We start from the raw sequence: 14,606 nt of genomic DNA, 5'->3' as shown, positions 1-14,606 counted from the left end.
GCAGTTTTCAAAAAAATGTATCTATAGTCTTATTTAAAAAAAACAAAAACTTTAAATCACTATGGATTAGAGAAGGACAAATTAAAACAACTCTGTGGTACCAGCTCATACCTATCAGAAATGGCAAAAAGTGGAGGGGATAAATAGTATGTTATGGAATTGTTGGTGGGTTAATGAACTGGTACAACCATTCTGGAGAACAAGCCATGGGACTATATAGCACTGTACCCAAAGAGTATAAAACTGCATAACCTTCAACTCAATAAGACCACTACTAGATCTGCATCTCAAAGAAGATCCCAAAGAATAAGGAAAAGGACCTATTTATACAAAAATATGTGTAGTAGTTCTTTTTGTGGCAGCAAATAATTGGAAATTAAGGAGATGCTCATCAATTGAGGGATGGCTGAACAATTGTGGCATATGATTGAGATGGAATACTCTTTTGCCGGAGATGGAATACTCTTTTGCCGTGGGAAATGATGTGGGGAAGGGTTAGTTTCAGAAAAAAAAATATGGCAAGATTTTTATGAACTGATACAAAGTGAAGTGAGAAGAACTGGGAAAGAAACAGTGTGGCGATGATGATCAACTGTGAAAGACTTGGCTACTCAGATCAACACAGTAATCAAAACATTTCTAAAGAACAAAATGCTATCCACCTCTAGAGAGAGAACTGGTAAACTCTGAGTGCAAAGTGAAGTATAATTTTCTCATTTTTTGGTGATATACTAATATGGAAATATGTTTTATATAATTTCATATATATAATTGATATATTGTTTGCCTTCCAGTGGGTGAGGGAGGATTGAGAGGGAGAAAGAGATAGCCTGGACCTCAAAATTAAAAAAAAGAATGCTAAAAAAAAATAATAAATTAGAAAAATAAATTTTAAAAAAGAAAATGTTTAAGTGTGGTTTAGGGCTTTATAAATGAGAAATGAGAAAATAACATCTGCTCCATGATCCAGTTTAGACAGCCGCCTCTCTTGTTTCTATCTTAAATTAGAATAATGAATAATTACATTTATAATGGAAATGGATTCATATGTTAATCCGTGAAACACTGGTGTAGGAGAGTTATCACAGCATAATGTAGACTATTTTGTTAGAATTTTTCTTGCATCTTAATTAGTTTAATTTATTAGAACACCTGTGAAGTATAGAAGAACTTCGCAGCCAACTTTTGCATTAAAATTAAATTCTTTTCATGCAAAGTTCTGAAGCTTTTAATGTCTCTTGAGCCAGCATATAGCAAAAAAAAATTCTATGTTCAGCATGCATTTTGTCTGCTGATATGGGCATTTCCTGAAATGCATTAATATAATTTATCACTACAGCTCTTAGTTCTGGCTGCTATACCTCATATTCTAATTAGTACTTTTTTCACCTGTGAAAACTGCAAATCACAATAACATACACTAGCCAAATGAATACTTGAACTTATTCAGAATTTTACAACATTATAAAATTTTAAAATCATATTTTGGGGAGAGTCAGCCTGTAATGAAACTGAATTCCAGGCAGACTAGAGGTTAGTGTCCTAAAGGGCTCTAATAATAGTATGTCTTCTCAGGACATCTTCCTAATGAGCAACTCATGCCAACTAACATTTTATTTTTTTGAACTAAGTAGATGGACCAGATTTCCTGAAAGTTCATCTCACCTTGTCTACATAATAACTGTATCTTGTAGTTAAAAGGAAATGTGTCTGGAAATGGAGATGGAGACTTCTCTGGGGAGGGTATTAACATCTGAATTCTGTTTCTCCCATAGAAGACTGAAACACTTTTTTAAAAAATTAAATCACTTGCATAAAAATGTAACTGCCCACATTGCATTATAGTCCCTCCAGTCCTTTCCTGACAGTTGTCTTCAGAAGGCTAAATGGCTTCTCCCACACCTTCCTGGTAGTTCTTTGACCCAGGTGGTATAGGAGAGAAGTAGTATTTGGTATCCTGCCTCTAATAGATCTCTGCAATCTCCTTTCCTCTCCCTCCAACATGGCCAGAGTAGGAAAGCCTGTTGCTTAGAGAAATTTAAATTTTGAGCCGTTCCTCTCAGATTGATGAGGAGCATGGACTCTTAAAACTTCCATTATTTTAGGTAGCCAATTTAATTTAATTTGATTTAAGAAACACATTATACATAAATTATGTGTAAGGTACTTTATTATTTTTATGTATTTATATATGTTATATATTCATTGTTATCATTTATTGGCAGAAGTGCAAAGAAAGATAAAAAGCACCTGTCTTCAAGATGCTTCCAGTCTTTTATGGAATTGGAAGGCAGGGAGAAAGACACACATTCAGAATAAATTATTGCAGAACTAGGGCAAGCACTTTTGGGGAGAGAGCCAGGGAAAGCATAAGGATCACTTCCTGGTGTGGGAATCAAAATATGTTTCACTATAGAGCCCCTGGCCCTTTGGGCTTTGGAGGGATTTCAGAGGTAGATGTCCATTCTGAGCATAGGAGATAGTGTGGACAAAGGTAAGTGTATCATGCAGAGCTGCACAGTCTCTCAGCCAACCTTTTTTAACTTTGGGGGTAGCTAGGTGATGCAGGGTGCGATATTATACTTGGGGTTCGGAAGCCTGAGTTCAAATCCTGCCTAAGGCAATTGCTAGCTATGCAACTCTGGACAAACTACTTCACTTTTTTTTGTGCTTCAGTTACCTCATTTGTAGAGTGGGGACAAAAATTAAATCTTTTTCCCAGGGTAAGGATTCAATGAATCCTTTGATTCATTACTTTGTAAATGCTTTATAAATGCTTTGTAAACCTTAAAGCACTATATGAATGTTAGCCATTATTATAACTTATTAAATATCTACTATGTTACCAGACCTGATACAAGGCCCTCAATAGGTACAATGGATAAGCCAAACTCTGCTCTCCATGAGACACAAGCTGTGGTCAAAACAACAATAATATGAAGAATAAAAATAAAAAGAGCCATCTCAAAGCAGTTAAATGCAGGGTAATTTTAGGCGAGTGTCCCAGCAACTAGAAGTGTCCAAAAAGGCTTCATGTAGAAGATGGTGCCTGAGCTGGGTAAAGAGGGATGGCACGTTAGTGGGAGAGATGGAGGGTCAAGTGTTAGGAAGAGACCAGTCTGGCCGGACTGGGGTGCCCCGGACAGTGAGGCTGGAAAGGGATGGAGGTGTCAAGTGGTGAAGGGCTTTCAAAACTAAGCAGAAGAATTTGGGTTTGATCTTAGAGGCCACAGGGAGCAAATGGGGCTGAATGAGAAGGGGAAAGACCCGGTCTGAAGTGCTCCTAAGGAAAATCACAGGGTTGCAGGAGAGGCTCGAGACAAAGATATGAATTAGGGAGCTTGTCCAAGCTAGCTAAGAAATGATGAGGGTGAATTTGTAGACTCCTAGAATCCCGTTATTGGAGTGACTCTCCGAAGTCATTACAGTAAAGACTCAAATATTTAATATGTTGTTGTTGTTGTAAGAACTTCCTCATCCTTGAAGCATATTGTTCACAAGTGCTTGAAATTAAGTCTTCTTTTCTACTTGGTCCATCTAGAATGTTGGGAAAAAGTTAAGTCATCTCTAAGAATAGTCTAAGTAATTTGGGGGCTTTGCCTCCTGTTTATTTTATCTAGCTGCATAGATTTAGAGTTTAAAAGACATGTAGGGACATTTAGAAAAGCCTCATTAGTTACTGCTATTTGAATATTTCCCAGTTGAGAGGTTAGATTCAATCTACCACATTACCCAATTCTTTCATTTGGTCCATTGAAACTTCTAGTCCATATCAATGTTATACAATGTGGAATCACTTAAGTTGCTTCTAAAGCATTATTTTAAAGCTATTCATTGTGTCTGTAGATTTCCCTCTATGTCATTTCCTGGCAGTTAGTTCACTCAAATCTACTAATAATAGATTCCTTTAAGTCTGCCATTTTGATGTAATTTCCAGGAATTTCGATTTGAGACTTGAAAATTTAATTTTGGATTTATGTGATATTTTAACTGCATTTTTACCAGGCAATAAAAAAAAACAAAAAACAAAAAACAAGCTTTAAGCTAAAAATGTTTCATTCCTGAGGAAAAGTAACTGTTTTTTTTTTTTTTTCATTTTTTCTTCTAGATTTTTAGGTAATTTGATCAGACATGTCCAAATCTTTCAACTTTTCTGCTTTTTAAAATTTTTATTTAAAAAAATTGTTATTTATTGCTTGGTACTTGAAACTGATTTGGGGGAGATCTTTAGTGTTAGACTTATTAACCAAACATTTGAATAATGTTCAATCAATGTCTAGATTTCCTTGTTGGTCCTAACTGAATGTGAGTATTTTCTCCTTAGAATCATTGACTCATAGATTATAGAGTTAGAAGTGGGAGGGATTGTTGGAGCCATTAAATTCAATCCCTTTATTCATAGATGTAACAAAGACTCTGTGGCTAATAAGAGTTTGAAGCAAAATTCAGGCTTAAATCTTATTAATAACAAGTTTAGCTATGCAGTACTCTATTTCATTCATTGTTTGACTATAGGACAAATACTGTGAATAACAATTATAAAAATAATGATGTTTTACAGTTGTGTTACACTTTTAGGTTTGCATAGTGCTTTAGATATATTACTTCATTTGATCGTGAGGTAGGTAGCATTTTACAGATGAAAAAACTGAGGTTTACAGGTTATATGATTTGCGCAGAGTCACACAGCTAGATATCTGAGGCAGAATGTATACTTCAGTCTTTCTGATAGCAAGTTCAGCCGCCTGGATAGTTGTATGTAATGCATAGAAATCCCAAAGATATATTGAAAATTTCAGTTTTATTTAAGATTATAAGGTCAGGAATTGGATTAAACTCACTCATTTTGTATTTAATACAGTATCAGGAGCTGGTAGGTTCTTAACAAGCATTATTTGGTCATTAAATTGATATTATTCCCAAACAGTCTAGGATGAAGTTGGAATTCTGTGAAATATTTTTTGCTGTCCTGCCTTGCAAACCTATTTTGTTTTGGAAGCTTATTTACTCTGTTAGGTTATTTGAATTTCAATAAACTGATTACTTCAAGTGAACCAAATAATATATTACTAATTAGAAAGTAACAGCCACAAAATACAAGTCATATAATGACTTCTCATCATTAGAAATGAGATTTTTAAATTGAAATATTTCTCAAGCCTATATTTCCTCCTTTTGGATTCAGGTTTAATCTTAAGATAAATACAAAGGAGAAATCAACCTGGGATTTCCTTTGACCCTCTAGTGATTTGATGAAGGCATCTTTCCTATTGGAGGCAGTTAGTTGGCTCAGTAGATAATGCACTGGGCATGGAGTTAGAAAGACCCAATTTCAAATCCAGTTGTGTGGCTCTGGGCAATTCATTTAACTTCCGTTTTCCTTAATCCACTGAAGAAAGAAATGGCAAGCCAGTCCAGCATCTTTTCCAAGAAAACCTCATGGACAGTATTGGTTGCTGTATTCTATGGGGCCATGAAGATACGGACACTACTGAGCCACTGAACAACAACAACAACAACAACAAATCTGTTTGTTCCATCTAGCTTGAGCACAGACATGTCCTCAGAAGCACACTGCCAGGTGTAAGTCTGTAGAATAACCTGAGGTTAACTCTTTATCACCCACCATCAAAGAACTGCCTTGCGGAGTAATTACAAGAACTCTCAGACCAGGTTATGGCAAGCACTCTTCTTTCCCGGGGACATAATGTCAAGATCAATCAATTAAGACGCTTTTGTTCCATGCCAGGCTCTGTTCTAAGCCCTGGAAGACCCACACAGGAGGCACAAAGTCTGGCCAGACAAGCAAGATGAGATGGTGGGCCGATGCAACAAAGGAACGATAACTGATTCTTGGTGGGATTATGGCTCTGGGGCTGTATACCTTATTCAAAAGAAATAATGTTAGTAAAAGGGAGATGCAAGAGGGGTGATGCTGTTTGCTAAAGAGTATTTGGAAAGAAATTCTGGAGTCAGAGAGGAAAGCATCGTGTCACGCATTTGGGTGAAGAAGCATAAACGGCAGCAAGATTATCCCAGTACTAGGCTGTGGACCATCTAGACAATAAAATAGATGAGGAGTTAGTGAAACAGATCATAGGCCTGCTACAGAGGCACGATGCATCAGTGATAATGGCTTTGCATTATCTGGGCAATGGCTAGAATTCCCTCTCTGTCAAGGGTACAGCTACCAGTAAGTTCTTGTCTGCCCTGGAATTATATAGGTTTAGTGCCTAAGATTTATATGTTTCGAAAGCACTTCATATATACTCTTACATTTTGTCCCCACAAGAATCTGTAAGAGTGGTGTTATCCTTGTCTCCATTTCCTTTGATGAGTTAATTGAATCTCAGAGAGTTAAGATACTTGCCCAGAGTCACACGTCTAGTGAGTCTCAGAGACAGAATTTAAACTCAGCTCTTTCAGGTTCTTTCTATTCTATCGTTCTTACATTGTTTTCTTAGATTAGGAAGTTTCAATTCTTATATAAAAATTGGGAGATATGAAATATTTATAAATAAATATTTATTGCACCCCAAATTTGTGCCTGGCATGGTGCTGAGTGTGGGTTGATAACATATTTAGATGAATTTAGATCTGGTTAAATGCCTGAAGCATAAGAGCAGTCATTAATGGTCTCGGTATCAGCTGGAACAGATGTTTCCATTGGAGGACTCTGGGCAGCTGAGTTTGAACCTGTGCTATTTAATATTTGTTTTCAGGGACTTAATTTTAGGTCTGGACATCACATTTCCAGATGACATAAAGTAGGGATACCTCCCATGCTGGATAACAAAGTCAGGATTCCAATGAGATCACGAGAGGCTGAAGCACTGAGCTGTGCATCAAGTTCAAATGTGATAGGGATCAATGTGAAGGCTTCCATGTGGGTTTTAAAAATCAGCTTTGCAAGTACAGAATGAGGAGAGACATAGTAAGATAGCAGTTTCATGAAAAAGATCCAGGGGTTTTAGTAGACTGGAAGCTCACTGTGTCTTAGTAGTATAAGTGGCTTTCAGAAACACAACTGTGTCTTAGACTGCTTGAGAAGTTTGGTTTCCAGAAAGAGGGAAGTCTTAAAGCAGAGGCCTAGGTGACAGACATAATTGTTATAATGATAGAGAAGTCTTTAGGGGTCGATGGGGAAACTCAGTAGTTCAATAGATAGAGGCTGAGCTTGAGGTTAGGAATACCCATCTTCCTGAGTGCAAATCTGGCCTCAAGGCACAACTTAGTTATGGTGACCCTGGCAAGCTACTCTGGTATCTTTGTCAAGAAAACCCCAAAGGGGATCAGGAAGAATTGGATATGACCAAAATAACTGAATGACAACAAAATTGGGCTGGGTGGCCATTTGGATCACTTCCAAATGATGCTGGCTCTGGTACAATAAGACCTGTTTTCCCTGTACCTTTGGTCTAAAAGGAAGCACAGAGACTCACAAAAGAGAGGGATTTATCAAGCCATATGTTGCTGTGTTTGTTTTTGTGTGTTGTATACCTGATCTGTTCCCTTGAAGTCTCTCTTTTATTTAACCAATACTAGATGGTTTTGATGGTGACCACTTAGGAATATAGTTTGAGATTTGGTACTGATATATACCCAGATTTTTTTCGTTATAATTTTTTTCCATTATAAACCTTGATATTCTTAATATTTTTCCCTTCTCTATGAATTTTGTCAGTTTTTTTCCTGGCTCTATAAAATATTCTTTTGAGAATTTGGTTGACAAATCACTGAATAAGTAAATTAAGTAGTATCATTTTTGTTACATTAGCTCAACCTGCCCATAAGCAATTGAAGTTTCTCCACTTGAGACCTTTATTAAGTATTGATGTATTTATAAAAATGAAATTCTTCTCTAATAGTATCCCCCTGCTTTTTTGTGAGGCATTCAAGATTAAATGATTTGCCGAGAGTCAAGTGTCAAGTATCTGAGTCCAAATTTGAATTCAGATCTTCTTAATGCCAGAGCTTGTGCTCCATCTATTGTGCCATCTAGTTGCTCCATAGTTCTCATTTTCCAAATTTACAATTATACCAGATATTATAAAATTGGTTAATGGGATCACTTTGAGAATTATAACGTGTAATAGCTAGGTAATAGCTAGGTACCAAAATAATCTTTTTTCCTTAATCAAGTTTTTAAAAAATGTATAGTAGAGTAAAACAGCTAGAATTAAAATCTAGAGATATATGGATGTATGTATTTGCAATGAAGTCCCAGCCAGACTAACAGCAGAAGGTATAGATCAAGAATACTTTCGACATGAGGTTGAGTTCTGAAACAGTAAATCACATTCTCTTTTGGCCTTTTATTTGTTACTTTGTGACTATGACTTTTTTTTTTTTAATAGACTAAAGACACCTAATTTATATAAATTTCCAATGTAAGCTGCTTTGTAATTCCTTGATGGGAAAATTAGGAGCTTATTTTTTTTAAAGACAATTTTTTTTTCTCATGTAAAAATGGAGTGCCTGTTGCCACCATATCTAAATGTCAACTTAATTTTGAGTTTGTCTCCTGGAAATGCGCCTTGGTAGTATTTTTGGTGAGTTGTCCTGCATTGTTTTTGCCACATGTGGTAATCTTTTTCACCTGCTTGTATGTAGACTGGTGATGTACATTGAAAGAGACAGCAGAAAGGCCACACCAGGAAAGGAGCAGCAAAGCAGCAATGAATATCTGTCAAAATGCCTGGATCTTCTCATCTGTCACATTGTACAGGAACTGCCAGGAATTCTGGGTAAATGGAGCCAAGCATCTGTGACTTGGAGTTTCTTCCTCAATTTCTGCTTTTTTCTTTCTTTGCCCTTACTGGGAAATATGTAACTTGTAGAAAATGTGGACTTGCTCCTTATGTTTCTTCTTTTTAAAGGGATTCTGGAGCCTGAGAATCTGTATAATTATATAACTGTTCTTCTGTTTAATTAATTTTGATTAATAATTCAAATTATTAATCTGTATAATTATTCTTTTTTAGCTAATTCTGGAAAGCATTTGTTGTCTTGTTCATGCCCCATCCATTCTTAAAATGTTCTACCAGATACTCAGCATGATGGAAGAGAAAGAACATTGGGCCTGGAGTCAAAAGACCAGAGGATTAAAAACTATTCTGACTTTTGGCCCCTACAAGCTTGTTCTTCATTTGTAAAGTTGGGATAACGATTATTATGTTATCATTCTTAGTGTGTTTTTATGAGGAAAATGGCGAATAAACTTTAACATGTCATATTACTGGAACATATTATCTATTATATTCAAGAATAAGAAAAAGTTTGGAGGAAAACTAAAATAGTAAATGTGTATTTTTTTTAAAAAGATTCAGGCAAAGAAACTTGTAATTATCAAGTCCAGTTCAATTTAACCAAAAGTTATTAAGTGATTATTATGGATGCAGTCTGAAAATTGGAAGTCTGTCATTTTAATTATCAAAAAACACTTAATTTTAGAAATAGAGTGCTATTCACTTATTGGAAATATGCTTTGTCATTGTTCCATGCCAGTTGTTAGAGATTATAATAACAATTTTACAGATGTGCATATTTTCAACAATTTACTTTTTTATTAGCTAAGTCTAATCTAATCCCTTGCTTTTCCAGCAGATGTAGCTATAAACCAGAAATATTAAACATTTGAAATTAGTTTTAGTAGTCTATATTAAAATATTCTCAGATTGGAAAAGTCAGGCTATTGAGTGATTTTGATGAAAATGTCTTCCCACACTTCTTTCTCTCTTCCCCCACCTCCTTAGGACGTTTGGAGATTTCTTTCCTATTTACTGAGAAAATTCATATTGATGATAATGTTGACATAGTCTTTACTTTACTGCAAAGCTGTTCCTTGAATAAATATTAAAAGACAGAATTTTACTCATTGGATGCTCATTTTAATTTCTAAAGGAAGCAATGCTACCTAAGGATTAACTGCTTATTCCATACCTAAGTCATCCTCAGTGTCTGATAAGTGACTGTTTCTCATGTAATGAATTATTTTAGGACTCAGTGCCTTAGCCCTGCTGAGGGGCCAATGATCCCGCCAACATCCTAGAATGCTTCCTTCAAGTGCTGATTCTGTAGTTGCCAGGGTCACACCCCACGTACTCCTCTCTCATCCCTGGCTATTTTCATCAGTATGTCCTGTTCTTCTTCCCACCCTCCCCTCTTCCTCCTGCTAAGACTAAGCTACTGACCCCTGAGCTGGCCTTGGGTGGGACCTTGAGCTTGTGGTTCCATGTCATGATTTCCAGGTGATGTCCTCAGTGCCTTGGCTAACGTTTCTGGCCGCAAACACCCCTCAACGGTCCAGGTGAAGCAGCTGAAGATCTGCCTGCCTATGATGCCAGTAGTGCTTCACCTTGTGACCTCCCAGGTAGGATTCATTTTTATAAATGAAAAAAAGGGAACCCAAAGTTGACTTACTCGTCTTTCACCTTACTAATTGCCTTACTTATATGCCAGAATTTTTATCCATTATTTGAAATAAGGCTTTCCATATGTGTGAGGATTCAGTCTACCTGGATTCTTTTCCTACAGGTATTCCGCCCTCAAGTTGTCAATGAGGAGTTTCTTTTCAGTTGTGGGACTTTGCTTGTAAGTAATGCTTTTGATTTTTCAAGTTCATATGTGGTGCTTCTGCTGCCTCTGGGATTGTGTGTCAATGGAGTAATTTAAAAATCCAAGTGGTATTCAATTTTCTCCGGGGAAGTGACCTTTTTTTTAATCCCTTGGCTGTAATAAAATTTGACATTTGGAAGAAAATGAATTCCTTTCCAATAATGTATTTGTTCAGTAGACAGCCACAAATAGGGTGAACTTCTCCATAGAAACGTGCTTACAGATTGTGATATTAAATATCATGAAGAATCCTAAAAAAGACAAAATGGCTGAAAACAGAATTTAGAGAATACTTTATAGTTAGTATCAATGCTTTCTTACATTGTTTAATAATGCATTTTCTTAATTTAAATGATCATGTCTTCGGATTATATGCGCTGTTTTTTTAAATTTAATTTTGATATTATGAACAGCAATGGAAAGCAGTATATTATATTGTCTTTCACCTCAGTCCTCCGTTCAGTGGCATATTATTTCCAGGCACAAGAGTAAATATCTTGGCAATTATGTTATCTTTTTCTCCTTGCCAGTTATAGTTCTCTTCTTTTTAGTTGATGAAATGCTGAGCCATATAACAGAGAAAACTGAGACATTTGTCACCTTCAGCATCTCCTGAATCTTACTTTGATATTAACAATACAAACTTTCAAAAATGTCACGAATCTCTGTATTTAAAATACGGTAGTAATTTGCCTTTGTATTCTTAGTTCAGATTGTAAAAATGATTGTCACTCACAAAAGAGAAGGACTTTTTTGAGATGCTAGTCTTCAGGGAGAGGTAGGATGTTTTGAAGTATGAACATTCCTTATAGGTCATTAACTGTAAAGAATCCATGTATTCAAGGAATGTAGTAAAAATGATTCTGTATTTTCCAGTTTCTTGTAATTGCATTTCTCCAGAGTGCCAAATTAAACTTCTTTGTATATGCATGAAACTGCATCCTTTTAGAAACATTCTTAGCCAGATTTTCAGGGAATGACTTGTATTTGTAACTGGGAGATTGTTTTGGAATGACTATCTCATAGAAATCCACTGAATGGCATAAAGACTACTTATCCACAAATCCGGAAACCTGGATTCTAGTTCTCACCTGCATTTTTCAATTTTCTACCTACATTTATCAAACCCCTTCACTCTGAAATTTATTTAACTTTTCTGTTAAATGAAAAGTTTGGACTAGATCATCCTTAATGGCCTTTCTAGTTCCAATATTCTTTGAATCTATCATGAATTTTGCTGCCTAATTTGAGGATTTGACGCCGATGAATTACGTTGATTCACATAGTTCTTCATCCATTTTGGAGGACATTTAGTTTCTTCACCTCATCCTTGAAAAATCTGGAAGGATGGAATGAACCAAAATTTAAATAATGGGATGATTTGACAAATGAATAATAATGTTTTTGAAATTATTAATGGATTGTTTGAAATATTTTCGCCAAACCTTTGTGCATTCTCATATTTTCAAGTTGAGAAGAGCTAGGACTTTTTTCTCCCTATAATTTTATCTGCTGTTGAACTGTCATCATAAGACTTCCATGGCTGTAACCTTCAAGTATAATATTTTTCATTTTTATAAAAATTTGGAATAGGAAATACCAATGTATAATAAGTAGATGTTTGATATTCTTGTTCCTGCTATTTTTTGAAGGGGAGGAAATAATTTATATTTGGCAAAAATTATTTGTTTGTTTTCTGGTTGTGGCTTTTATTTTTACACAAATGACTATAACAATAATGTTTTGAGTTGTTTTTTGTCCATTCCATTCCCATTCCTCTTAAGCCTGGGGAACAAATGGAGTATGCTTTGTTGGAGTTTTTTTTAATCCTTGGAAGAAATTTATTTATTTTTCTCTTTTCTGGAAGAATTAAAAGCAGATTCTTAAAATTCTATCAAGTGGAGTAGAAATATCCAGACTAAATATAAAAGAAAGAAATTATTTTAATGCATAATCAGGTATCAAGGTAGAATATACCTGCTCTGATAAATTGAAAGCATCTTAATTCATGAGATCACAGAATAGTTATCTGTCTAGTTTTTTTTATTGTCCTTTTTTGTAATATTATAATATAGCATAGAATGATGATATAATTTTATATATGTATAATACACACACATATTTATTTATAAATTTAACTATAGCTATATATCTTCCCAGATGATTTTGTAAACTCCTTGAGGGAAGAAGTTGTTTTTCCTTTTGCCTTGGTATCCCTTCTTTCTATCTCAGGGTTTAGCACTAGTAAGTATTAAATTTATACTTTTTTATTGATTGATTGAGGCCTTAAAAAGTAGATAACGTCTTAAAGTATATATTGTACCTACTGTGGATATTATATAGAGAAGTATAACAGTAATTTATCATAATAATTCAGATTTAACTATGGATTTCCAGGGGCAGAGCCAAGATGGCAGAACTCACCTGAGCTTTCCCAGCATTCCCCTCCAAACAAATTTAAAAGAATGCCCCAAAATAAATTCTGGACTGGTAGAGGCAATAGAAAGTCAAAGTGAAACCTTCTTCTAGCCCAAGACCATATGAGAGGTCAGAAAGAGAGATCTGCGGCAGTCAGTGGTGAGGCTAGGCTGTGGTGAGAGAAGCAGCAACAGCTTCATAGGCTCTCGGGCCAGCCATGAAATAGTCCTCATAGCTGGTCAGAAAGGGATTCCCAAAGACTCCTGTTGTTAGCAGTGGGTGCAGGACCACCCTATTTGGCATCTCCTTTGCCTAAACCCACTTCATTTTTTTATTATAGCTTTTTATTTACAAGTTATATGTATGGGTAATTTTTCGGCATTGACAATTGCCAAACCTTTTGTTCCAAATTTTCCCTTCCTTCTCCCAGATGGCAGATTGATCAATACATGTTGAACATGTTAAAGCATAAGTTAAATACAATATATGTATATATGTCCAAACAGTTAATTTGCTGCACAAAAAGAATCAGACTTTGAAATAGTGTACAATTAGGCTGTAAAGGAAATCAAAAATGCAAGTGGACAAAGATAGTGGAATTGGGAATTCTGTGTAGTGGTTCATACTCATTTCCCAGAGTTCTTTCGCTGAGTGTAGCTGGTTCAATTCATTACTGCAATATTGGAACTGATTTGGTTCATCTCATTGCTGAAGAGGGACATGTCCATCAGAATTGATCATCATATAGTATTATTGTCGAAGTATATAATGATCTCCTGGTCCTGCTCATTTCACTCAGCATCAGTTCATGTAAGTCTCTCCAGGCCTTTCTGAAATCGTCCTATTGGTCATTTCTTACAGAACAATAATATTCCATAATATTCATATACCACAATTTATTCAGTCATTCTCCAATTGATGGGCATCCACTCAATTTCTAGCTTCTAGCCACTACAAACAGGGCTGCCACAAACATTCTTGCACATACAGGTCTCTTTCCCTTCTCTATGATCTCTTTGGGGTATAAGTCCAGTAGTAACACTGCTGGATCAAAGGGTATGGACAGTTTGATAACTTTTTGATCATAGTTCCAAATTGCTCTCCAGAATGGCTGGATACATTCACAGTTCCACCAACATTGTATCCCCACTTCATTTTTAAAGTGGCCCTCTTTTGGGAGAAGGGAAAATAGATAGTGGTCACAAGGGAAGGGATCAGGAGCTTGTTCTGAATGAGGACTGGAGGTAAGATCAAGAGAGAAGTGGCTTCTTTTCTCCCTAGATTATATTACCTTGTAAATGCTGAAAGCTTCCAAACCTTCCAGAACTAGATCGAACACAGCAGTGCTAAAAAGCCTAAAACACTGCCTCTTCTATCCCTTCCCCCCATCTTGCCTTCCCACAGTAGGAACAGATTCCAACATTAATATAAAGTTCCAAATCTAGAAATAGTGTGGGAAAGTGAGCAAACAGCAACAAAGAAAAGAAGCTTAACATAAAAATCCACTATGGTGACAGGGAACATCAAGACACATACTCAGAAGATGACGAAGACAAAACAGCTATAAACAA

At 35.8% G+C, this 14,606-nt stretch overlaps 1 protein-coding gene across 3 annotated transcripts in view; it reads left to right on the top strand.

The window, feature by feature from the left end:
• ULK4 (unc-51 like kinase 4) overlaps positions 1-14,606 on the top strand; it is a 627,233-nt gene that overhangs the window by 197,083 nt on the left and 415,544 nt on the right. For all 3 annotated transcript variants that reach the window (XM_051961226.1, XM_051961225.1, XM_051961224.1), the window contains exons 23-25: positions 8,614-8,747; positions 10,251-10,372; positions 10,537-10,593. In XM_051961226.1, the coding sequence (XP_051817186.1) occupies positions 8,614-8,747; positions 10,251-10,372; positions 10,537-10,593 (313 nt within the window). The remainder of the gene's footprint in view (positions 1-8,613; positions 8,748-10,250; positions 10,373-10,536; positions 10,594-14,606) is intronic.

Source organism: Antechinus flavipes, chromosome 5, assembly GCF_016432865.1.
Source record: "Antechinus flavipes isolate AdamAnt ecotype Samford, QLD, Australia chromosome 5, AdamAnt_v2, whole genome shotgun sequence".
Taxonomy (NCBI): domain Eukaryota; kingdom Metazoa; phylum Chordata; class Mammalia; order Dasyuromorphia; family Dasyuridae; genus Antechinus; species Antechinus flavipes.
The sequence above is the reverse complement of the archived record's forward strand: the minus strand, read 5'-3'. Positions and strand labels throughout refer to the sequence as shown.